Here is a 24,821-nt window from a genome sequence, read left to right on the forward strand (position 1 = left end):
CCTTGCCACGCGATAAAGGATGATTTCTTCACGGGAATATCGAGTACTGACCAATCATCGATGCAGGCACCCATCGTCCTTCGTTGTCTCCACGGATGTCCACCGCGCCTGACCGCCCCGTCGCCTCGTAAGCATACCGGAATGGCGCCCCCTCCGCGGTGGAGAGAATGCCAGAGGCAGGACGACTCGCTGTTCCTGCGTTGGCCGGCCTGCTGTGTTCCCTGACCTTCGGCATTCAGGACGGTCCTCCCCGCTCATCTTTTCCCATACTTGCTGGTCCAGTTATTCACACCGGAGCCGATGGTGCCAGAAGGTCGCTTAACCCCACATCTGTCAACGGTATCTGTGGGTCTGTGGCGTGGCTCGGATCACGATGGAATGATACGCGGACGCTCACCATAGTAGTTGATCAGCTACCCGGCGTTTCGGTTGCGAGATATCCTGTTGTTTCTACCGCCTTGATCTACAGGCTCCACACCGGATTTGATCTCCAGATCAGAGAATGACGCCTACATCGCCGCAAAGTCGCTACAATCCTTCAACACGTCAACGCTGAGCTGGAAGCTCCTCACCGACTAAATTAGTCTCCACGCGCCATTGTCGAATGCGAACGCAAGCCTCTCAATGGAGCTCCCGACGTTACTCGGCTCCATTTGCTTCTTTTCCTGCAATGAGGATTCGCCGCCAATGAGGCAAACCACACAGTTTGGGACATTCTGATGACCATTGCGTGACAGGCTTTATCGCTGGAAAGTTGACGATCTTGACCGATACCTGAACGTCGACCTGTTTCCCCCATCATGCTCTCTCGCCACAGTGTCAGAAATCCAACGCACAGGCGTTTGGCTCTCTCGGCAGTATGTGGCGAACTCGTTCGCTTGTCCGACCTTTCGTGATTGTGACGGCTAGGCCGGGCTTTCATTAACTACCTGATGAGGCCACTCGCCTAAGACTGTAATATGCAAGTATGAGGGCGGCATAGTCGGTGAAGAGAGAAACCAGCCCGCCTACATGCGTAGTGGAATCGTATATCTGGCTTCATTTGTACAGTTTCCATTCGCCCATTTACAGCCGGATATCTGCTTCAGCTGCTTATGAACAATGGTTGTATCAACCCACATCTACGTCAACATACTTGTTTCAACTGCCCACACAAATGATCGCCGTATTTCTTTCGTCGCCCTCTGGCGGGGAGTTTGTAAGGGTCTTTCAATCTAGTGTGTTGAAGCTATCTGCGCCGGGAGCTCCTACAAAGCTTGGAAAGGTTAGTCATTGGCCCTCTCTAGACACTCATTTTGATATCACTCCAGCTCGCATTCAGGGTGTCGAGATAGATGAGACACTACTTAGCGCGGTGTTTCAAGGCCTTGTTGAAGGTTTTCTCGCCACAATGGGTGCAATGAGCAGGCGTGTGGTCATCAACAAGCTCCACCAGAGATTTTTTTTGTTGCAGAACTCGCACCATGTTCTGATCCCCCGTGTGACGTCTGGCCTTTTCGAATTCCTGTTGCACATCACATCTGTGCAGAATTCTCCCAAGGTCTTGAGGAAGTCACAGAAGACCTTGTCGGTCTTGAGTTCGCCCAACTGCACCGCAACGATATCGATAATCCTAGCCCGGATACTTGAGACGGTGGGCTCGAGCTTGCCGTAAGCAGCGCTGATGATCGTGGATAAAGCTGACTTCACCTCTTTCCAGTCGTCCAGCACCAGGCGAACTCTATCCATGCCGCATTCCGTGAGGCCATCGACCATGTAATAGTCCGCTAAGACAGAGAGATCGATGTGACGACAGACTGTCTTGTCTATGGCTTCTTCCTTATCGTCCTCGATGTAGGTGCCGCAACACATGGGCTCCACCATGCGGTTGACAACATCGTGGTCGCGATTGAGGTATGGAAGCATAGAGCTGTTCTCGAACACGAAACGCTTGGTGCTAGCTTCCTGGGACTTCGAGTAGTCAGCGCTACGAGAACATCGGATCTCCTGCACAAGATCACACTCACCTTCAGATTCGACTTGAATGCTCCCAGGACGAAGCCGCTACTGAGAAGCCAAGTGCTGTGGGATGCGATTTTTTTTTTTTTTTGCCGTCTGCACAGACAATGACGGTGTCGACAAGGAATTCGTTCTGGGACAATCTACAAGGGCTGGTCAGGACATACTCTGCAACTTATGGAAGAGTTGCTGGTTGAATTGCCACAAAGGTCTGCCTTCCAACAAACCACCCCCAGGCGGCGCATCGTCAAAGCTTCAGGGTGTTGACGTAGATTGGAACATTGGAGCCCAATATTCGCAAGTCGATGGTGGTAAATATGGGTCAGCAGGTACGGGCGCCGCACAGGGTGGAATATTCGGGCAGGAAGTTTTGGGCGGACGATGCCACGAGAGATGCGCCCGACCTTGAGCTCCACTTGGCAGGGCTTTTGGAAAGTTGAACAGTCACTCTCTACAAGGCGCTCGCGCGAGGCCATTGGCACCCTATCCTTTTTCCCTGGCCGTTTGGGGCGACGGCGCGCCGTGCGGGAGTCTTGCAGTTTGAGGAAGGTGTGAGTTGCGAAGTGAAAGAGACGGCGAAGAAGGCAAAAGTGAGGATTCCAAATTCCTTCGAAGTACCGCCTCAACATATCGATGGTGGCTATGGAATCTATCTACAACAAAGACCTAACGTCAGGAACTTCTTTGGCCTCCTTCCGTATCTGCTCCACCGTCTCCGCATACACCGCATACGCATGCGCCTCGGCATCATGGCCCAACAACCACTCCTCCCTCGGCAGCTTGATGGCCTTGGGCTCCTCCTTGACCTTCTCAAAATCTGCCTTATGCCACCGATCTCTCGTCGTCTCGCCCGTCTTCTGCGCCGCCCGCACGCGCTCATATCTCATCCGCTCATACGCCAACAGCGCCTCCCTCACATCCCCCTTTCCCCCACCTTCTTTCGCCGCAAGCTCCAAGCACACAGCTATCGTCACGCCATCCTCGACGGCCTGACTCGCGCCCTGGATGGACGTCGGCAGGAACGGATGCGCGGCGTCGCCGAGCAGAGCAATGCGGCCGTGGCTCGGCGAGACCCAGGTCGGCAGCGGGTCGCGGTAGACGAGCTTCCAGTCGACGAGGCGGTCCGGCGGCGTGTGGCGCACGATGGCGCGGACGGTCGGGCTCCAGCCGTCGAGCAGGGCGAGGGCGTCGGTGATGGAACCGGGCGCGGACCACGATTCAACGACGTCGTCGGTGTCTTTGTGCGTGCAGACCCAGCTGAAGGAGGTGCCGTTTTTGATTGAGGCGGCGAGGAAGTGGACATCTGGGCCTGATGTTGTGTTAGAAAGTCGTTATTGGGAAGGGGGACGAGAGGAGGTGTGGTGGATAAGGCGCGTATGATGCTGCTGCTGCTGCTGCTGCTGCTGCTGCAACTCACCAAGCCATCCCGTATGCGTATCCCCGTTCACGACGAGGTGCCTCGTCAGTGGATCCCGCGCCAACTCATCCGACGGGAACCAAGCGCGCCAAATCGCATACCCAGAGCTCTTCGGCTTGTCCTCCTGCCCCAGCACGACCGCCCGCGCCGTCGACCGCACGCCATCCGCCGCCAGCACCACGTCGGCCACGTACCGCGTCCTCTTCTTCCTCTTCCTCCCGCCCTCATCCTCGCCCTCCCCGTCCTCCTCCTCAACAACCACACCCGCCTCCTCCGCATCCTCGAAATACTCGCACACCCGCCTCCCCAACCGTATGTCCACCCCCAACCCCACCGCACACCCCCACACCACCCGATGAATCTCTCCCCGATGCCCGTTGAACTTCTTGCCCCCTCCCCGCTCCAGCCCTCCTTCTTCCTCCCACACCTGCGTCATCAGGTGCTCGCCGTCGAACCGGTTGAACACCAGCTCCTCGGACCGGTGGCATATCGCGTCCAGCGCGCCCTCGACGCCGCCCGGCCACCGCCGGAACACGCGCCCCGCGTTGTGCCCGAAGGAGATGATGTCGCCGAGCGGCGCGAGCGTGGCGAAGGACTCGAGGAGCGTGACGGCGTGGCCGTGGAGGACGCATTCGATGGCGGCGGTGAGGCCGGCGAAGCCGGCGCCGATGATGAGGACGGTGGTGCTGGGGTGGGTTTGGGGCGGGGGGGTTTGGGGGTGGGGGGTTGGTGGTGGTGGGGACATTGTTGCGTGTTTGGGTTGTTTTTGTTTGGTTTCGTTTGGTTTCATGGGCTTGGGAAGAGGGGCGCGGGATGTATGAGAGGGAGAGAGAGATGGTGTGGTTAGAGACAACGAGTCAGTGAGGGCGCAGAGCAAGATATCACTCGGGTCATAGGTAAGAGAAGTCGCGACACGCGTCGACCAGAATGCGGGGCCCCGCATGTCGACTACGGGGGCGTTGGACATGGGACTTTCCTTGCCGATGCGGAAATGCCGACGACGACGACATGGCCTAGGTGGCTTTTGGGCTGGACCAGGGGCGGGTCAGGGACTGTCACTAGCAAGGCTGGATGGCTGAGTCGGATGAATTGTGCCGGAGCAGGAGGTGATGGAATGGGAAAGCTTGGACTTCCCCACAGCCGGCCAACCCCACATCCCTGCACGCCCCGCGAACAAACGGCTTCTTATCCGGACAACACTTCGTGCTCTCCGCTCCTCTGCTGACAAGGAAGTGATTGCGACTGAATCATGGCTTGACTGCAAGGCCTACCGCCGCATCTAACGCTTGGCCCGGTTGGGTTAACGCTACCCTGCCATCGGATGCGTCCGCACAGACAGCGGCGTCGGATACGTATCATGATGCGTGCGCATGGTGGGGCAGGCTGCGACTGCCGAACAGCCTCGTCTCTCGTCGCGCAGCTACCGAGGTGTGCGACTTCTACCCACACAGGTCAAGTGAGTCCTCCAGCTACCTTACTCCCTCCTGCTCGATTCCAGTCCGGCTGGGACGAGGCCTCAGCTCGCCAACATGGCGCTCAATGCTTTCTCGCCCGCAAGCTTCAGCTCTTCCTACCTCTGGCCTTCCTTTTTCTTCCTCATCCTCCTGCCGCTCGTCTTGACTGTCCTGCATGACATCGCGCTCTGGCGTCGCATGCCCCCCGGCCCGCCGCCTCTGCCCTTCATCGGCAACAAGCACCAGCTCCCCAAGTCGCAGCCATGGCTCCAATTCACCGAGTGGGCCAAGGTGTACGGCCCCATCTTCACCCTCTGGATCGGGAGGCGGCCCACGGTCGTCATCTCGGACCCGCGGCTTGCAGCTGAACTGCTGGAGAAGCGAAGCAACAAGTACTCGTCGCGCCCGCGCATGGTCGCCATGGGCGAGCTCCTCTGGGACAACGCCAGCATCCTCGTGCAGCCGTACGGCAAGGCGTGGTCGGCGCGGCGCAAGCTGCTCCACCAGGCGCTGACGCCCAAGGCGCTGCAGCTCTACAAGCCGGTCCAGGAGGCCGAGGCGGCCCGGCTGTGCGCGCAGCTGCTCACGGCCCCGGCCGACTTCGAGAAGCTGATCGAGCGCTTCACGGCGTCGGTCGTCTTCTGCGTCGCCTACGGCCACCGCATCGACAGCCTGCACGCCGACGTCATCCGCCAGCGCTTCGAATTCATGCAGTACAGCGCCTCGCTCAACGTGCCCGGCCGCTACCTCGTCGAGACGTTCCCCGCCCTCAAGTACGTGCCCGACTGGCTCGCGCCGTGGAAGGCCGACATCAAGGCCCACGGCGCCCGCGAGGCCGCCGCCAACATGGCCCTCGTCGACGTCGTGCGCCAGGACATGCGCCGCGCCTCCCCAGCCCACCCCGTGCCCAACTCGCTCTGCAAGATGCTCCTCGAGCTCCGCGCCAAGGACCCAGACGCGTCGTCGTCATCCTCCTCCTCCCTCCTCAGCGACCGCGACTTCTCCTTCCTCCCGGCCTCCCTCTTCGGCGCCGGCTCCGACACCACCGCCTCCACCCTCTGCACCGCCCTCCTCGCCCTCGTCACCCACCCGCACGTCCTCGCCGCCGCCCACGCCGAGCTCGACGCCGTCGTCGGCCCCGACCGCCTCCCCACCTTCGCCGACGAGCCGGGCCTCCCCTACATGCGCGCCCTCGTCAAGGAAGTCCTCCGCTGGCGGCCCGTCGCCGTGCTCGGCGGCACGCCGCACGCCACCACCGCCGCCGACGACGTCGTCGTCGACCACGACATCTATCCGCCTTACCCCTCCTCCTCCTCCTCCTCCAGCAGCGACGGCGACGGCGACAGCGACGGCGACAAGCCCAGCGGACGCCGAACGACCCAAACCTACCACATCCCCGCCCACACCACCGTCCTCGCCAACTCCTGGGCCATCAACCTCCACCCCGACTACTACCCGCACCCCCACCTCTTCGAGCCCCTCCGCTTCCACCCGGACCCCGCCCGCCGCCCCGCCTCCCTCACCCCGCTCCTCCCGCACCCCAGCAACTCCAGCCCCACCTCCCCCGGCCACTCCAGCTTCGGCTGGGGCCGCCGCATCTGCCCGGGCGCGGGGCTCGCCGCCAACGGCGTCTTCGTCGCGCTGGCGCGGCTGCTGTGGGCGTTTGACGTCGCGGGGGTGGAAGGGGCGGTGTACGATCCGATGGCGTATACGGACGGGTTCAACATCCGGCCGAGGAGGTTCGCGTGCGTGCTGAGGCCGAGGAGTGGGGGGAGGGCGGAGGTGGTGACGAGGGAGGCGGAGGGGGGGGCGATGGCGGTGTTGGGGGGGTTTGGGGCGTTTGGGGAGGGGGGTGGGATGGGGACTGGGATGGGTGGGGCGGAGGGGGAGAAGGGGGAGGGGGGGAAGGCGTGATTGATGGGGGTGGGTTGGTATGGGGCGGGTGTGGTGGTGGTGGTGGTGGTGGTGTCTTTCTGATCTGGGTTGGTGGAGCCGGTTTGGTATGTGTGGTTTAGATGAGCTGTGGGTCAATAGATAGCAGTGGGAGGGGCGTCGTTGTAGCGCTAAGACACGTTGCTCGGGTTGTTCTCGCGCTTCGTTAATTATAGCTTACGATGGGGGTCGGTGTAGGGATGTATGGATATACTTTTCCAAAGTCGCCCGGGGGGACGGACAGGGGAGCTATCGAGTCGACCACGCTTGGAATAGGGAATAACGCTGTGCTTTAGACCAGTGGTTCTCCAGCCTTGAAACCTTCAACTTCCATACAGAACACGCTACCCACGACGAAGAAGAAAAAGAATAGACCGAGCGGCTATCACACGTCCAACCGCTCCCGTCCACCCCCTGCAACAATCCCCACCCCCTCGATTGTTCCCACTTTCCTACCCCACGTAAACCGCCACCCGATGGCCCTCCCGCCTTCCCTTGCTCCTCCCCCGCACGACACTAACGACATACATACCCGCCGTCCCCATGGGCTTAGCGCCACATGCTACTAGACGTCACACTAGCTGGGCGCCTCGGACGGGAAGTGATGGGCAAGACCATGAAACGGCAATTGCTGCAAGCTATCAAGTGCCGGGTCGTTGCTGCTGCGGCACTTTTGCTGCCTATACCTTGCGGCTTAGCGCATGAGCGCAGCGCAGCGCAGCGCGGTGCCGTTTATAATACTCGCTCTGGTCCATTTCCTCGCTTGACAGCCAGCACAACGTCGACGTCCTCGAGTGGTTGTTTGGCGCGATCAGTCTCCATCTTCCCCCTATCTTTTTTATTTTTCGACGGCCTTTTCTTCTCGCGATATACGTACTGAACGTGGACTCCTCCGCCCTTTCCGCTCATCATGCCTTTTGGGATTTTGGAAGACCATAAGATGGAGGTGGTGCCGGGAACGGGTTCGTCACCTACGTCCCCCCATCCATCATTTCAGTTTCCATCGTCCAAAAAGAAGAAGAAGAAAGAGTTGGCGGTGAAGCGAATGAAGATCGAGTGTGCTGACGTCCAAGTGCCATGTTGCAGCGTTGATGAACGACCAATCCGACCTGCCTCCCGAGCTCCAAGACGTCCCAGCCGACCACCTGAAGCACGGAACCGGAAAACACTCACACATCCTGCTCGTCCCCCAGCCCTCCGACTCGCCCAACGACCCGCTAAACTGGCCGCTCTGGAAAAAAGATAGTCAGCCTCCCCCCCCCCCTCCCCGCCCGCACTCGTCGCTATTTTCCACGACGTGTATGACGCGACCAAAACAAAAACAAAAACACACACTAACCACTCCCCCCCATCTCTATCACCTTCCAGCAATCCTCCTCATCGTCGCCTTCGCCGCCGGCGTCGTCGGCGCCTACGGGCCGATGCTGGGGCCCGGTTTCGTGCCCATCTCGCGGCAGCTGGGCGTGTCGGTCAACACGCTGTCGCAGTCGACGGCGTGGCTGATCCTCACGCTGGGCCTGTGCGTCTTCCTCATCAACCCGGTGGCCAAGGCGTACGGGAAGCGGCCGGTCTACGTGGCCGCCATCGCGGTGCTGTTCGGCGTCAGCGTGTGGGGCGCCGTCGCGGAGAGGTACGGCTCGTTTTTGGGGAGTAGGGTTGTGGGTGGGATTGGTGAGTTTTTTGTTGTTCTTGTTCTTGGTGTTTTTGTCGTTGTTGTGTTGGGGGTGACCTCTTTTTTTTTTTTGAGGATGATGATGCTGATGGAGTGTTTTTTTCTTTTCTGGTTCGAACAGGGATGGCGCCGTACGAAGTCCTGGTCCAGGCTACCATTTCGGACATATACTTTGTCCACGAGCGCGCGACGCGGCTGGCGGTGTGGAACTTGTTTCTGCTGTGCGGCATCGCGGGCGCGTCCTTCATATCGGGATACATCATCGAGGACCTGGGGTACAGGTGGACGTTCGGCGTCTGCGCCATCCTCTTCGGCATAAGCATGATCGGCATCGTCTTCTTCGTGCCGGAGACGGCGTACGTCCGCGACGGCGGCGACGCCGGGTCGGGAAACTTGGCAAGCGAAAAGGGGGGGAGCGATGGAGAAGAGTTGGGCGGAGGCGGCGGCGGCGGCGGCGGCGGCGACCATGGGCTCAAGGAAGGACGCGCGGTGCATATCGAACATGTGATTCACGCGGGGGCGGACGAGGCGAAGCTGTCGTACTGGCAGACGATGAGGCCGTGGACGGGGCGCAGGTACTCCAAGGCGCCCATGTGGAAGATCATGGCGAGGCCGTTTGTTATATTCTTCTATCCGGCGGTGCTATGGGGCTTCCTCATCTACGGGACCACTCTCACGTAAGTCTTTCGCTTTCCCTCGCCAAACCGGCTGGCTGGCTCACGGTGTGGACCAGATGGATCGTCGTCTTCTCCGTCGTCAACGGCGTCATCTTCGTGGAGCCGCCGTACAACTTCACGGTGGCGCAGACGGGGCTGACGGGGCTCTCGCCCTTCATCCTCACCATCATCGCCGAGGTCATCTCGGGCCCGCTCAACGACCGCGTCTGCATCGCGCTCACGAAGCGCAACCACGGCGTGTACGAGCCCGAGTTCCGGCTCGTGCTGATGGTGGTGACGGTGGTGCTCGGGACGGTGGGCTTCTTCGGGTTCGGGCTCACGGTGCACAACGTCACGCACTGGATGGGCCCGGTGGTGACTTACGGGCTCGCCAACGCGGCGCTGGCGTTCGCGGCCGTGTCGGTGTTTGGCTACGTGATTGGTGCGTGGGGGTCCTGACGCTGCGGCGACTTTGGCATCATTGCTGACCTGGATGCTGCAGACTCGTACCCGCAGCTCGCCGAGGAGGCGTTTGTGGCCATCAACGCGCGCAACCTCTTGACGTTTGGGCTGACGTACTTTGTCAACGACTGGCTGGCCGAGGATGGGCCGCTGGCGGTGTTCAACACGCTGGGGGCGGCCTTCTTGGGCGTGTGCGCACTGACGGTGCCGCTGTGGGTCTTTGGCAAGAAGATCAGGAGCTTCATTGCGAGGCAGGACTGGCTGGTGAGGTTTATGTCGGATCTGGAGTGAGGGGAAAGGCGGGGGGAGCTGCAGCTAGAGTATCAGAGGCCTGAGGTGCGTCATGCGCGGTGCTGGATGGGTGAGGTTCGAGCCGATCAGTAATGGGCGCGTGGGGATTGGCTGGTGCGGCGGAAGTGGGGCGTGGGGCGGGATGGGCGGAAACAGTCGTCGGTCTCGACAGAGTGGTGTCAGTGTGTCACCATCATATGGTGTTGACCTGGACGGAGCTGGACGGAGCTGGACGGAGCTCGGCCTCATCTCTTGGCCGGGTTTGGACCGCAGCCCCCGACGCAACCCGGCCCTCACTCTGCAACGCACGCTGCCTCCCTCTCCTGTGCCTGTGCCTGTGCCTGTGCCAGTGCCAGTGCCGCACTCGGCCGCGGGCGATTGCGACATGCAGGCTCGTGGTGAGTTGTCGCCGATCATGGCGTGTCGGAAGCGGCCGGTGCAGCAGAAATGCAGGCGCGACGCAGCCGTGGGCTGATGGCAGCTGCTTCATCGTCGACCCCGGATTCTCCACGAACAGCGCTGGCCAGCCCGCTAGGCCGAAGCAGGCAATCTGGAGGCAATCTGGAGGCGGGCGGCCAGTCGGCGCGCGCCGAGTCGAGCTGATGCGGTCGGACGACCCTGCTCGATACGGGCGGTGCCAGGCTGAAGTGTGGTGTGAGCATCACCAGCCCGCATCAACCCACCCGCCAATCCTCCCCCAACTCTCGCGCCCTCGCTCCCCGCGCCCAATAACCGCCCCGACTCTCTCAGCTGACATCAGGTACACCCCCCGTCCGGCCCCCGCCAACGCTCGCTTTAAATCCGCGCCCGGACTGCCTGCAAAATCCCCTGTCGCCATCCAGGGATTTGAGCCTCTTTGCCTCATTGCCTACCCCGCCCTGTACATACAGCCCCCCCTCTCTCCTCTCTTCGCGTGTATGATTTAAGCCCTGCTCGCCCTTTAATCTCCTCTCTCCCCTCTTCGCTCCTCTCCACTCTCGTGCGAAATCGAAATCGAAATCACCACTCCACACCTACATAATGTTCGCCGCCACCCGCGCCTCGTCCACCATGCTCCGCGCACGGCCCGCAGTCGACCTGCTCGTCCAGGCCCGCCCCGCCCGCATGTTCCACGCAACACCCAAGCTGCCCTCCAACATGCCGCGAGACCCTCATTCCGGTAAGAAAAAAAAACCAAACCCAACATCAAAAACCCCTCGACTAACTCATCCCCCCCTCCCAGCCCACACAATCTCCCAACGCATCCGCCAAGGCGCCAAAGCCATCCCCGTCGAGATCTATCCACTGGGTAAGCAGCGTCCTCCCGCCGCCGCCTCTGCCCGCCCCTTCCACACCGCCTCCTTGTCCTCGTCCTCGTCCGCGCCGAGCCTCTTTTCGGGCGGCTTCCACCATCCCTACGCCGTCACGCGCGGCGCCGGCGGCGAGGCCCTGGCCATCCCCCGCGAGCAGGCCCGAGCTGAGTATGTCGAATGTGCCACAGTCGCCGTCATCGCCTGCGGCTTGACCTTTGGGGTCTATTCGTTTGTCCGGCCCGGCTTGGAGGACCCGACGTTGAGGTTGCATCGGAGTAGGCCGGAGGATAGGCATTAGGGTGGGGATGCTTTTTTTTGGGGCGGGCTGGAAGGACTAAGGAAGGGGTGGGGGGAGTTTTGATTGTGTTTGTTGTGATACCATATGGTCGTGTACGTGTATTTGCTGGTGCTTGTTCCAAGTGCTGGAATTGAGAATCTCTTGTTTATCTATTTTGGAGATGAGTGATGTGAGTGTACGGCTGTGTGGTTTTTTCTCGTTTCAAACGCTTCCCACTGTCTTACCTTTTTAAGCAGTTGAAAGACGTGAATGCCGGCTTAAGCCCTCGTCGTGCACGGGGGTTTACTACTCTTCATGCGTCGTGAACAGTTGGAACCAGAAGTTGAACGCGAATGTCCGTTGATATACCACACATGCAAACCAAGACATGAAACCCAACTACCTGCGAACTCCGGCGCCATGGCCCATAGTGAGGCAGACTTGGGTTAGTTACTTCAGCTCACTCACAAAGCAGCACGACAAAACATTTCCTCATTCACGGATGCACGCGCCTGTGTGTGCAATACGCCGATTGCTTGCTGGCTATCTAGTAACCAACGGACGGTACTGTCCAACCGTAGGACCTCCCGTCACTTATTCAAACTGGCCATAGCTGTCAACCCGTCTGCCTGTCTGTCTGTCTGAGCTGAAACGTTGTACCCAACCAGTAAGGACTTCCCGTCACTTATTCAGAGCTGCCAGGGCTGCCAGGGCTGCCATGAGAGCTGTCCGTCTCGAGACTTCCGCTGTTTCCTGCTTTTAGCTAAGATTGAGTTCAACAAGAAAACAACACGCCGCGGCAGCGCGCAGATCAGGCAAAACTTACTTGCTCGCAGCGACGGAGCTGACCTCGACCAGCCGCGCCTTCAGCTCATCGCGCTCCTTGGCCAAGACCCTGCAGAGGTCGCGGCCAAACTCGCCCAGGACATCCTGCATCTCGGCCGCGCCCTCGTTGATCTCGGCGCCCTCACCACCACCATCGGCAGGGCCAGCAGCAACAGCAGCAGCACCAATGCCGCTGCCGCCACCACCACCACCCTCCTCGCTGTCACCACCATCATCATCCTCGTCAACCAGATCATCAACCACGGCCTTGACATGCTTCGCCGCAACCGCGACAACCACCGCCCTCAGCGCGCCGTCCCTCTCCGCCGACGTGCACGCATACACCTCCCTCACGATCCGCTTAAACGCCGGCCTCACCAGCTCCCACAAGCCCTCCAGATCCTCCGCGAGGCGCACGCACGCCAATTCGGCGAGCTTCAACGAAGACTTCGTAGCACAAGCACCAGCGTCCTTGTCGTTCTTGTCGTTGGACTCCGTCTGCTGTTGCTTGGACGTGGACGCGACGGCACTCATGGCGCCGATGTCGTTGCCGACGGCGTACTTGTCGGCGAGGAGGTAGACGCGCAGGTGGACGAGCAGCATGGCGTCGATGGCGCCGACGAAGACGGGCATGTCGTACGTGCCCGTGTACATGTACTGCAGCATGGCGCGCACGGCGGGCGCGTCGTCGGCCGGGAGGTGGATCAGGGAGGTGTGGCTTTCCTGTTGGAGTGAAGGGAGTGTGAGTCAGCGGGCCGGGCGCTTGGTTTGAGAGATGAGTGGGGGAAGAGGGAGCGGACGGACGGACCTTGAAGGTGTTGTCCTTCATGGCGTTAGCGAAGAAGTCGCTCTGCGAGCAGACGATGAGCTTGTGCACGTTGTAGACGTGGCCGGTGCTGTCCTTGATCTTCATGTCCGAGTAGCGGCCCGTGAGGAAGAAGCTGGTGGGGCTGCGGGTTCAGTTTTAGCTCTTTCTTTGGGAGGGGGGAGGTCGGAGGATCGAGCGAGGGCGGCGGCGGGTGAGGGGGGGACTTGCCGCTTCATCTTGATCAGGAAGCCCATGGGGATCGCGTCTCCAGTGGGAGTGTCATTCAGCTTGAGCGACATGGTGAAAGGGACCGCTTCAGTTGTGCTGTGCGGAGCGGAGTGGAAACGGTGAGGAGGAAGAGCGTCGGTAAGGCGGGCAGAGTGCTTCTTATATAGATGGGATTCAGGGTCCTTCCGCAGGCGCGCATGTGCCCACTTTCGCACGTGACGTGGACGCGCCGGAAAGGCTTGGACGCCACAAGATGAGGCTGGGTGGGTGAGAGTTAGCTCACTTTCGCACCGTGTCACTGGCGGGGGAGCCATGTGGCAGTCAACCGGTAGACGGCAGTCTGTGGCTTGTCTGGCATGGCGCGCCACCACACACTCTTTTATATAGCTAATCGTTCAGCCGCAATGTTTCAACACATTCGTTAAGGATACCAGCCTGAAGGACCACTGGCGCAGTCGAGATACGCAACATAGACTACATATTGTAGAATGAGGCTGCCCCTATTGCTCCTTATGGATTTTGCCATACGAATCGTTCGTGGACTTGAGTCACAGAGTAGTGGATTCGCTGTATTGGCTATGGCGGTGATTAGATATTCTTTCAGCAATAACCACCGTTCTGATCCTAACGAGAAATCGGGTCGGTACCTTTGACAAGGCTTTCAAGTCTTGGATCCAGTTGGCCCCTTACTATAAGAATCTCAGAGGCGGCAGATGTGGTCGAATTTCATTATCCGGCTCCACAAACTCGGAGAGAATATCGGCACGGACGAGATGATAGGTAGCATCGACGATCTTGCGAAGCACGAACTGGACGGGAGACAGATTCGTGTGCCATCACTACGGCTCGCCAGGGTTCAATGTACAAATGGAAACCGCTGCGTTTGAAAAATCTCACTGATCAAGCATTGGAAGCGAGCGATGGCCAGTGGGCGACTCCATCCGCAGGAACCTACACAAATGTCTCCGCGGATCGGCTCAGGCATGGTATGTCGGGCAACTCACACACACCGAGAGGAGGTACCTCCGAGGTGGCATCGGTATCAAGCGATGGAGAGCCGAGTTAATCGACCGTTTCCGACGAAGACCGACTGAGGCCCAGCGCGAGCTTCAGCGCAAGAAGTTCGGATCTTCCGAAGTCCGCGAGGGTAAGCCGATCGGACGGTTCATCACCGAATGTATCAGATTGGCAAAGGACGCGGATATATCTTCTACCGAGGGTCAGCTTCTGCAGGCTCATGAGAAGATCCATATGCGATTTCGGCGTGACCTCAGGCCCCCCTCCAGGCACACAACCGTCGACCGTTACGTCAGAAGGGCGGAAGAACAACAGTCCTTATGGTCCGATCTGACGTAACGGCCGATTTCGCCACATTGGTGGCTTGGGACCCGCGCCTAAGGGGCGCGCCAGCGACATATCCAAAGACCCACTTAGGGAAACGAGATCCCTTAGTAGTGTTCATGTTAGGGAATTCGGAATCGGTAAGTGGGGAGGAACGCTCGTCGGCAGAGGAAGGATCGCTATCAGAATCCGAGAGGTCGGCAGGCACGTAAGACTCGAGGATGCGATCGAGCTAGCGGGTGATTGCCAGACGGACTGCGCGGGATATACCCAGGGGCTTAGTGAAAACCCGATCCTCTAGAACGGGTTAACCGAGGTGGTAAAACTCCCAGCGGGCCGCGATGGAACCCGCGTGGTAGTAGTCGAGGTTTCGCCAGGCGCGCTGGTCGGTCGTAAGAGTAACGAAGATCTCGAAAAGATCGTCTGCCGGGACGAGATCGCTCTCGGGGTCAGTAAGGGAGGGGTATCTCCAGAGGACTATTTTTAAGACCGAGGTGGCGTAGGCTGCCGCGGTTAAGACCCGACCGTGGAGCTGAGCGGCTTCTTGAATGCGACGGGTGAGCTCGTCGATCGTGGACTGGTATTCAGAAATTCAGAATCATCGGGCTCTCACAGTCGATGAACGTAAGTAACGAAAAAACTTGCGGCAGAAGAGTCAGGTCAGTGCTCAGGTGTTATTTGCTACGAACGGCATCTTTTGTGAAGCTCTAAACCTTTGCCGTGGCTGGGGCATCTGGGTTTTCCCATGTACGGGGTTGCCTTCGTCATCCCCCTGATGGGCTTAATCCGTAGCCACTTTAGCCATCTTCAAAGTTCTTTTCAGCCATTGCCCCGCGAAAACTCATACATCGGGGTTTGTGCGGTGCAATCAATATAACCAAACTTCGGTCAGCTCATCAGCACCGCAGCTGGGGCAGAACGTGGGTTCCTTAGCGATCCAGTGCTCACAGCCCCTGATTTCCACTCTCGTATCTCTACTCAAACGCAGAATGACATTCCGGTCACAGTTCCTGCAAATGAAATTTCCAACTCCGTTGTATGTACCAGGAATAATTCCTTGGCCCGCAAGCGCTCTGAGAGTTGATGTGCTGAACCTGCCAGCCGCATTGGCAATATCCCAGAAATTCTTCTGCCGAAGAAGTGCGGGAAAGTTCTTGGAAGCAGTCATGCCCAGATAGTAGTGGAGGACGCTGTCATTCTCAGGAATGTTGTTATAGGCGGCGCTGACGATTCGAAGAAACAGCTCGGGCCGGAAGAAGTCAGTTTCCAGCAATTTCTTGATCTCCTTCGTACAGTACTCCCGGAGACCGCCGATGCCGCACCTGTCTGCGAAGAAGTATACCGAGAGGTGCATGTCGATCTTTTCGTCCTGGCCAACGAGTTCAGTGACGGAGTAGTGGCCCGTGTACATGAAGCGGATCGCAGCTTGGACGACGGCCGGGTCATCGTCACTTAGGTCCACGACATTGGTCTGGGCCTCCTAGCAAAGCAGTAAGCGTTAGCAGTCAGTAGCTCAGCGGACTCAGGCTACACTACCTCGAAGTTGTGCTCTTTTTTCATAGCATTGGCAAAGAAGGAACTCTGCACGCAGACGATCATACGGTGGACGTTGTGAACCGTGTCGCCACACTTGATCGTCATGTCACTGCCTTCACCGCTAGCCAAGCACCTAGGTGAGGTTTGTGAGTAGGTTGCTTCGCAAACGCGTGTTTTGGGGAGCCTCACTTTCGCAGTCCCTCTCTGAGGGTCGGGAAGTTCTCGTCGTCGGATGTCTCCATGGCGGCGAATCCTGGAAGGATCGTGGAAGGAAGGTTGGTGGTAAGGCGGAAGCGCCAGAGAACTGAAAAGCTTGTTACTTATGGTGCGGTGGACCCTTCTTTGAAGCCACCGTCACGTGGATCAGAAAGTGACAGCTTTCCTGCACCCGAAGTGTCGCCCCTGCCAAATTAGGCTACGCTAGTGCAAGTGAAGTACCAAATCAATATTCTTCCGCACACTCTCGCGTCTCGCTTCCTCTACAATTTTTCTCGCGCAGGCGTCTGCCACCGACACACGCTCTCCCACCGACACACACTCTGCCACCGGCACAAGGCTGCAACATGTCGGTCGACCCTTGTGATGACCCGATCGCTCCTCTGCTGGAAGTAGTGCGCAGGTAAGAGCTGCTGCACCCTCCCTTCTTCACTCTTCCAAGCTAAGTCTATGCAGCCACTTCAACTCTGAGACCTTTTCCGACGTCGACGTGGTCTGCGCCAACGACGACGCGTACAAATGTCACAGGCTGGTCCTCAGCCAGAGCCCGGTCTTGGCCAAAGCCCTCGATCCGCAGCTGGGCTTCAAGGTAAGACAGCCCATCATCTTGGAACCCCCAACCACGCTAGAACGCATGTCTTGTTCTTTAGGAGAGCACGCGAGGCGTCATCGAGCTCAACAATGACGATCCATCCGCCGTCAAGGCCATGCTCGAGTTCTTGTACACCTTCGATTACACCGACCCAAACGGCGCCGACTACTCAAAGATACTCTTATTCGACGCCGAAATGTACGCTCTCGGCGAGATCTACGCCATCAGCAGCCTCAAGAAACTCGCCAAGAAGCGGTTCCAGGACATGTTCGAACGGCCTCTGGACGGCCATATTATAGCCCCAGCCATTCGAGCCATCTACGACACCACCCCGGAGACCGATCGCGGCCTGAGAGATGTCGTTGTGGCTTCGTGCAAGCCGCGCATCCGATCGCTCTTGAAGGATGACGATTTCAACGAGATGATGGATAACGTCGGTCCATTTGGAAAAGACCTTTTACTCTACAAGGATGACTATACTTTTATCCCGGTCGAAGAATTCCAGCGCCGTCAAAAAAATGGAACTAGACTTCTGATGAGGGTCTCTTACTGTATTACCGAACTACGGCCAGAGTCACGATGAAGTCTCTGCCAACGGGCACTTTCAAAGCTATCTGTAATAATGTTGCGAATGTCAGCTGAAGGCATATCACCATTGTCCCGACTGCAACTCCGGCTACTTCTTCAAGACGTGGGGACATGGCACACTTGTTGCGGCTATAGCGGGTGGATTGCACGGGCTCAAGAAGCGCCTGTGATAGCACCATTTCGGGACGCATGGCCCAACGGCAAGAGCGTCATGTCGGTAGGCAGAGTCTATGGGTCTTGCTTCCGCTACGCTAATGCAATAAGAGTTTTTTTTCCCTAACACGGTGTCCTGGCTTGCTTGCCACGTCAACTACTTCCACATCCTCCCCCACCAACAAAAAAAAAAAAACCGAAAAAACTCAGTACCGCAACACAGGTGCCATTAGCGCACCCAAGCCGCTTCGGACCAGAAAAGAGTAAGAGCCGCGTGACTAACGCTATATGTAGCATGATAGTTTGTATGCTTGCCCGTGTGCCGACCGGCCTACACACCAGGCGATGCTCAGCCCGTTGCCTGCTGTCTCTCGATACGCACTGGTATCCGAATCAGTTGAACGACATCCACGTACCAATGTCGAACGGACTTGAGAGGTAGAGAAGTGGCCCTTCTGACGAGCAACTCAGCAAACCTACCCTCTCACACTTCACACATCTCACAACCCATCTTGATCACAAACCACCGCACACACAACACCTCGAACCCTTCACATCCGGTCCCACTCAAGAATACATAATCTTCATTCTGCCCGCCCGCTCCGCCTCCGCCTCCGACGCGCACATGACTATCTACAGGAACACCCCCTCCCTACTATCCACTCATCATAAACCATTCATGCGCGACTTGGACGAGCTCATTACGTTCGCTTCCGGTATATAAACAACACCACCACTCTCGCCTCCCTCCCGCCCCCCTCCCCCTTTCTCCTTCAGCTGCGCTCCGCCCGCCCACCTCCTCATCATCTCGGCAGACTAAAGCTTCAAAGAGGGGAGAATCCAAACAACACCCTCCTCTCTCTCTCCCCCTCTCCACCACGTAAAGGAGAGGGCGCCTTGAGCCGGACTGATGTCGGAGTCGGGGGTGGGGAGGTAATCGACAAACACACCAATTGACACATCTTCCAACCAAGCATGAGGACGCCAATTCTGCAGATGACGATGACGATGACGATGCAGAAAAAAAAAACGAAAAGACGACGTCTCTTCTTTTCCCCCCACCACCCAGTCCAATTCCTGCAACAACAAATGCTCCAATGCTCGAAGCGCCACCCTTTCATATCTCGTCTCTCCCTCTCTCTCGCCGCCGCCTTCTTCTTCATCAAGGAATGTGTGTAAATGTATTCCCTGTACCGTCCAGTCCCGTGCCGATCCGTCCGTAAACCCTTGTCCAGCAACGTTTACCGTGCCTACCCTCTTTCCCACAAGAAAGATGTGGGTGGGGAATAAAACGCCTATGCTCCATTGGGAAGAAAAGGATTACAAGAGAAAATAAGAAAGCGCAAAAAAAAAACAGTGACAAAACAAAACACAAAAAAGGGCATGGAAACGCCCGTGCCTCCTCTCTCTCTCGCACTCTTCTCCTCACCACAGAGTAGGGAGAGAGGGAGGGAGAGAGAGAGGATGAGGTCTGGTCACGATGCGCGCTATCTCTTGGACGACAGAGTTGCTTCCTGGCCGCCGCAATCGGGTATCTTGACGCCCTTCTTGAGCTCGCGGTTGACCGTCATGAGGCCCCACTTGTCCTCCCAGTTCTCGTCCTTGGTGTTGTACATGATCTTCCAAGGCTCGTCAAACAGCTCAAACCTGCAAAGTGATGAATGGAGTCAGCACAAAACGTCTCCACCATTCGTCCGATTTTCGGCATGTGCCCGGCTGCTGCTTACCAAAAGTACTCGGTGCCGTTCTTCAACGCCGAGCAGACCCAATCGTCCAAAAACGTGTTCATCTCGTCGATGCCGGCAACACTGCCCTGGGTGTCGCTCGAGCACGTCGACTCCCCGCAATCGTTGCCGCCGCCAGACGGCCAGCCCGTTTCGCTGATGACGTGCGTCTTGCCCTTCAGGTTCTTGGTGACGGCCACGTCGTGACCTTGCCAGAAGGTCCAGGTCCAGCTCGCAGCCTCGGTGGCCTCGACGCCGGCGAAGAAAGGGTGAATGTTGGCCATGACGACGTCGACCTCGGACGCCAGATCCGCGGTCCAATTGTCTCCCAGATCGGACGTGGCGAGCGGAAGGTCCCAGTTGTGATCCGTAAGGTTCTGCTTGACGTCTCCGAGAATCTTGCCGAGCTCGTCCGAGCTCAGGTCTTTGCGGTAGAGGACCTCGTTGCCGACGATGACGCCGGCGAAGGGATCGGCCTTGTGCTTGTCGAGGATCTCCCAGAATTGCGAAAGTTGCCTGTCGTTGGTCGTGTCGTTGTTGCCCAGCCAGACACCCATCCACACTTTGACATCGGTGAGACCAAGGCGGTCAATGGCGGTCAGGACCATCTCGGTCTGAAACAGCCACCTGCGTCAGCTAACGTCTCCCTCGCTTGGGTACTAGACATTACTCACCTGGTTACAATCGGTTCCATAAAGACGAATTGCAGGAGTGAGCTGGCTGAGAACCGCCACGTCACGAGTCACGTTGTTTTGGCTCAGCGGGTTGGACAGGCAGTCGGGATACTGGGCATTCAGAGGGGTGTAGTCCATTCCAGGGAAGACGCGGTGCAGGTCAGGATTATTCAAAAGCTTCTTGATCTCGTCCGAGTTCTTGTCGAGATCGCCATTCTTTGCCTGGTCGTCCGAGGCGGATGCTCCGGCACTTTTACTATCGTCAGGCGACCCGGCTCTGCTGCCGAGAACCCCGCCGATAACAACGCCGACGATGACGGCAACGACGACAAGAGCAACCAGAACGATGGTCCACAAACGTTTCTTGCCGTTCTTGTTGGCCGCTGCCGCACCAGCGCCCTTCTCGAGGCCGCGGTTGTCATGCGTGTACTCGGTGCTTCCGCCAGGCACAGGTCCATAATTTCCGTTTCCGTCATGGTTAAGACTGGCCATAGCTGCGGCTCCGCCGACGCCGGCAGCGCCAGCACCGGCGATGGCACCCTTTTTGCCGAAGAGGGTGTTGCGTTTTGAGGGAGCCGGTTGCGGGATGCCGTCGTCACCGTCGTCTTCAATGTCATTGGGATCAATAGCAGCGAAGGGAGCGGATCTGGAGTGGTAGTTGAACGGGTCGTCGGACCATGACGAGTAGCCGTCGTGGCCAGAGTGGTTGGAATGGCTGTTGAGAGATGGGCGCGACTCATTGGCACCGGGGTGGGTCAGAGGCTCCTGGGAGCTGTGGGCGGCGGGATTCATGGCGTGACTTTGCGACGGGGTGCTGCCGGCGAAGGGCGAGTAGGGCGAGTAGGGCTGTTGTTGGTTTCCTGGAAAGCGGTTACCAACAGCTCGCGAACGGTCCCAGAGACAGCGTCGTCGGCATGCGCGAGCGGCTTCGGCACTCGGGGCTGATGGCCGTCGCGTGCGACCGACTCACCTGAAGTGTCCATACCGGCGTAGGGGCCGGTGGGGGCCGGAGCGAAGTTCTCGAAATTGCGGTGCTGGGGCGGCGGCGGGGGAGTTAACGCGTCGGGACTTGGCTGAGCGTGGCCGGCGGGCGGCGAAGCGTAGGTCGCGTACGAGGGGGGACTGTCGTCGTTGTCGAAGGAGAAGCTTCTGCGAAAAGGAGGTTGGGAGGACATTCTCGCGTTTCACGCGGTCCGCGGCTGCGGGATGCCTTGGCTGGCAGCCGGGTTCCAAAGCTTGGTGTGTAATCGACACAGCCGCAGCGGCAGCGGCAGGGCTGAGGACGGGACGCAACTCGTGTCGGCGGAGCCGGGCTGAACGGCGCAAGACGGCAGCAGGCGAAGGAGCACTGAACGCGCAGGACTAGGTGCAGACGGAGGAAAGAAAATTGTTGATGGCTCGCGAGAAGGCTGGTAGCTGGCTGGGTGAAACAAGGTTCTGTTTGCGCCGCCTTGCCTGCCTAGCAACGTCGGCGGGTGCAAGAATAGAAGCGCCCCCGCAAATCACCGTCACCAGGCTTATCGATTGCGGATCCCGCCCAGCGCCCAGGACGCGCCCGCCCAGTGCGCCAGCAGCGCAGCAGCGCAACAGCAGCGCAGCAGCAGCGCCGCGCGAGGCCACGACACGCTCGCGAAGACGCCGTCGGCGGTGTTGGCGCAGCAGAGGCGACAGGAACGGGCAGCCGGCCAGGAATGCGCGCCGCCTGCGAGGGCCTACCTTGGCTACCTTGCCGCCGTCGCCTCCTCCTTCCAGCCACAGCACGCATGATCTCGAGGCCATGTCACGGCACCGCCACCGCCAGGCCAGCAATACGAAGGAAACGAAATGACACCTGCTGTTAATGGGAGTTTTAGCGACGCCGTCGTGAGCCTCTCTTGCTTTCGCTCGGGATCCGAACTATCACGACGTCAGCCATCTGAAAGCAGCGGTCCGTGGTCGCCGAGCCAGGAATCGTCAAGGCCCGCAACCGTGCGCGCAGGTGGAGTCGCGCTCGTCATTGGGAAAGCAGGTTTGTCGGAGAGCGTGTCGGAGGAGCAGCAGGTGCAGCGAGGAGCGAGACGGCCGACGGGCGCCACGGCAATATAACACTACTTATCTTGTCGCGCTGAAGGACGCATACGCACTCAGTTCCACCCAAGGTACGTAAGCTGGCTGGCCAACACGTCGTCCAAGAATGAGCGAGCCTTCACCACGGCCGTGCGCGCCTAGACCAGCCGCCTCTGGACAACGCGGGGTGCGTCTCGTCAAGCGCAATCCCATTTCTCAAAGGCCAGCGCTGGGGAAGGCGCGCCTCAACGCATTCTCCTTGCCGCGCGCGGGACGAGACTATGCCAGTGTACGGATTATGGGCGACCAGACGACGGCCAGCTCCAACTGACATGTGTCAGGCGCGCCACGAGGCCCTGCGATAGCGGCGCTCGGTCAGCGTCTTCGTGTCTTCGCCTTGCGTCGTCCTGAGCGACGCAGCGACGCAGCGACACGTGCCTGGAGTAGCCTGGCGCCTGGCGTCGAAGCGTGAAGGAGGCCTGAGGCACCGACGCGGGCAGCAGCAGCTCGGCCACACTGGGCGGGCAGGCGGCGTTGTTCGGGGCAGCTTCGCTCCTCTCCACATGACCGTGTCTTTCGTTGCCCACCACGCCACGGCTCGCCATCTCCACAGCAAGCGACTCGTCATCCCCGGCGCGACTTACTCGCCCGGTCGCGTCTCGGACCGCCTGTGGCTCGCGTCGCTCACACAGCTTAACAACGGGTCTTTCCATTGCAGCCTCTCCCCACCCACAGCTGCAACACCCACACCGACCGGTGAGCCTGAATCCAGGAACTGGCTGCGATGATGACGGCCAGACGTGTCCGTCAAGAGCTGTCATCTGCCACTCCAGACGCCTGCCGTGGGAGCCGCCCGGCCCGCTGTTGACAAGAGAGGGAACGCGAGCGACAAGCGCTGCATGAGGGATGCAGCCGCCGTTCAGCCGCCGCTGTCGTGCCGCACGAGCTGCTGCTGACTGCTATGCTGCTCGCACTGCTCGGACTGCACCTCGTCCCAGCCTCGTCCGCCAGCCCGGCGGATGCGGAGGTGGGCTTGCGCTGCGCGACGCGAGACGCGAGACGGCGCAGCGTCTGCGCCAATGCATAGGCTGCTGCACCACCCGGTGTCGCCGCCCGGTTGGCCAGCTGCCTATCTGGCTGGACCCTTTTCCGTCCCTGCTTATGCCGTTACCCCAAACATTTCTCTATTGGCACCTGCACCCAACGTGCATTGCGTAATGCCGACCGCACAGCCCAGGCAGATCTCAGACACAAAAACCAGCGCGCATCGAGGAACACATCCACACACGGAGAGAACCGCTCGAAAAGAAAACAATCAGCACTCGAACCTGCCTTTTAGGAACAATCAGGCAAAGGATCCGTCGTGCTTGCTGCATGTCTCTGCCCGCATGATATGCGGGTTCGCAATCGGCAAAGGCACCACCTTTAGCTAGGATGGGGGCTCAGCAGCGAGCGCAGCCCAGCGGTCATCAAGTATCAGGGGCAACCAACAAAATCCGAAAAGCACGCAGCACTGCTCGGTCCCCATCCCCAATCCCCCCATCAGCCGGAAGGCAACCAACGCGTGACTTGTCTGACTTTCCCACAAACTTGCTCGTCTCCTGCCATCCACCAGAGACCCCCCTGCCGCCCGGCGATTCATCACGCTGCCCCAGTAGTTCCCCACAGACTCTCGTCTGGACCCTCCGTCTCCAGCCAGTGATGGATTGTGCTCTCGTCCAGAATTGTGGGACAGTCCGGATGGGAAAGACATCGAGAAGGAGGATTATGTGACGAATCGCGGTGGATCCCAGCTGGACATGTTGGGACCTTATTCGGTCTTGGCAAATATGGAGAAAAAAAATCAGAAGCCCTGATTGACGGAACATGCTCGGTTAGAGGTAGTACTATCAGAGATAATCGAAGAATGCTACCTGATACCGTGTAGCTCCAGTACACCTTTCCTCAGCACAACGTCAACAGTTCTGATTATGCGCTGTCCTATCAGATCTCTCAACATTCATGGGGGGTTTCCCTCATGCCATCGGAGTTACGACAACGTGGAATCCGTGCGTTTCGCGTGTGGCCGCAATGCAAACGAGAATCCAGATCTCGATGCCGCAGTCGACGCCTTGAGCAGTTCGTAAAAAGGAAAAAGCAATTAACAAAACTTTAACCGGCCGCCTCGCTTCGATCCTTCTCGGATAAAGGGGAAAGACAGTGACAATTCTGTCATAGAACGAGGATGATTGAAGTGTTCTTAGGTAATGCTCAGGCCACCATCTACTAAGCTGATATCTCCACAGTGTCGATGAAAGGGGTGTTCGCCTTTCCTACTTCGAGAGGTGGAAGCTAAGGCACTACTTTCTAGCAGTGTTGAAGATAGATGATATTGGACCACCTCGGGCCCAGAAGATGACGAAAGCAATTGACAGCACATCTTAGACACTTATAGAACATAAAGCCGCTGTGCTATAAGAAAAAGTGTCGAATTTGTGTAACAATTCTGTGCGTGAGACGTTGAATGAGCGCAAGAGCAGGCGTCATCTTAAACATTCGTAATTATTTGTGCATGTATCTACGCAGCCAAGTCTCTCTCCTACACTAATACCATGGTTGCATGTCACTCGATTTAGAGATCGTTCTTAATTATTTGGCTT

At 58.6% G+C, this 24,821-nt stretch overlaps 8 protein-coding genes across 8 annotated transcripts; 4 read left to right on the forward strand and 4 right to left on the reverse strand.

Annotated features, from left to right (window-relative positions):
- Window positions 1-1,359: 1,359 nt before the first annotated feature.
- On the reverse strand, window positions 1,360-4,160 carry BKCO1_3900029 (salicylate hydroxylase; the record flags this gene model as incomplete). Its single annotated transcript, XM_020275336.1, has 4 exons — window positions 1,360-1,944; window positions 2,007-2,043; window positions 2,722-3,307; window positions 3,416-4,160. 4 exons carry the CDS (start codon window positions 4,158-4,160, stop codon window positions 1,360-1,362), a joined length of 1,953 nt encoding a protein of 650 aa, XP_020128604.1.
- Window positions 4,161-4,944: 784 nt separating this feature from the next.
- BKCO1_3900030 (cytochrome p450) lies at window positions 4,945-6,783 on the forward strand (the record flags this gene model as incomplete). Its single annotated transcript, XM_020275338.1, has 1 exon — window positions 4,945-6,783. The coding sequence occupies one exon, from the start codon at window positions 4,945-4,947 to the stop codon at window positions 6,781-6,783; it is 1,839 nt and encodes a 612-aa protein (XP_020128590.1).
- A 928-nt stretch (window positions 6,784-7,711) lies between these two features.
- Window positions 7,712-9,882, forward strand: BKCO1_3900031 (mfs general substrate transporter; the record flags this gene model as incomplete). Its single annotated transcript, XM_020275339.1, has 6 exons — window positions 7,712-7,763; window positions 7,888-8,046; window positions 8,170-8,472; window positions 8,595-9,150; window positions 9,207-9,571; window positions 9,632-9,882. 6 exons carry the CDS (start codon window positions 7,712-7,714, stop codon window positions 9,880-9,882), a joined length of 1,686 nt encoding a protein of 561 aa, XP_020128591.1.
- A 1,020-nt stretch (window positions 9,883-10,902) lies between these two features.
- On the forward strand, window positions 10,903-11,472 carry BKCO1_3900032 (uncharacterized protein; the record flags this gene model as incomplete). Its single annotated transcript, XM_020275340.1, has 2 exons — window positions 10,903-11,041; window positions 11,105-11,472. The coding sequence occupies 2 exons, from the start codon at window positions 10,903-10,905 to the stop codon at window positions 11,470-11,472; spliced, it is 507 nt and encodes a 168-aa protein (XP_020128557.1).
- An 801-nt stretch (window positions 11,473-12,273) lies between these two features.
- BKCO1_3900033 (btb poz domain protein) lies at window positions 12,274-13,189 on the reverse strand (the record flags this gene model as incomplete). The annotated part of the gene is made up of 2 exons (XM_020275341.1): window positions 12,274-12,999; window positions 13,085-13,189. 2 exons carry the CDS (start codon window positions 13,187-13,189, stop codon window positions 12,274-12,276), a joined length of 831 nt encoding a protein of 276 aa, XP_020128545.1.
- A 2,332-nt stretch (window positions 13,190-15,521) lies between these two features.
- On the reverse strand, window positions 15,522-16,431 carry BKCO1_3900034 (btb poz domain protein; the record flags this gene model as incomplete). Its single annotated transcript, XM_020275342.1, has 3 exons — window positions 15,522-16,133; window positions 16,190-16,322; window positions 16,379-16,431. The coding sequence occupies 3 exons, from the start codon at window positions 16,429-16,431 to the stop codon at window positions 15,522-15,524; spliced, it is 798 nt and encodes a 265-aa protein (XP_020128594.1).
- Window positions 16,432-16,752: 321 nt separating this feature from the next.
- On the forward strand, window positions 16,753-17,580 carry BKCO1_3900035 (btb poz domain protein; the record flags this gene model as incomplete). The annotated part of the gene is made up of 3 exons (XM_020275343.1): window positions 16,753-16,808; window positions 16,862-16,994; window positions 17,056-17,580. 3 exons carry the CDS (start codon window positions 16,753-16,755, stop codon window positions 17,578-17,580), a joined length of 714 nt encoding a protein of 237 aa, XP_020128595.1.
- A 1,645-nt stretch (window positions 17,581-19,225) lies between these two features.
- On the reverse strand, window positions 19,226-21,311 carry BKCO1_3900036 (murein transglycosylase; the record flags this gene model as incomplete). Its single annotated transcript, XM_020275344.1, has 4 exons — window positions 19,226-19,385; window positions 19,466-20,076; window positions 20,137-20,996; window positions 21,107-21,311. The coding sequence occupies 4 exons, from the start codon at window positions 21,309-21,311 to the stop codon at window positions 19,226-19,228; spliced, it is 1,836 nt and encodes a 611-aa protein (XP_020128592.1).
- Window positions 21,312-24,821: the final 3,510 nt, after the last annotated feature.

The sequence above is a fragment of the Diplodia corticola genome (assembly GCF_001883845.1).
Source record: "Diplodia corticola strain CBS 112549 chromosome Unknown scaffold39, whole genome shotgun sequence".
NCBI classification, from domain to species: Eukaryota; Fungi; Ascomycota; class Dothideomycetes; order Botryosphaeriales; family Botryosphaeriaceae; genus Diplodia; species Diplodia corticola.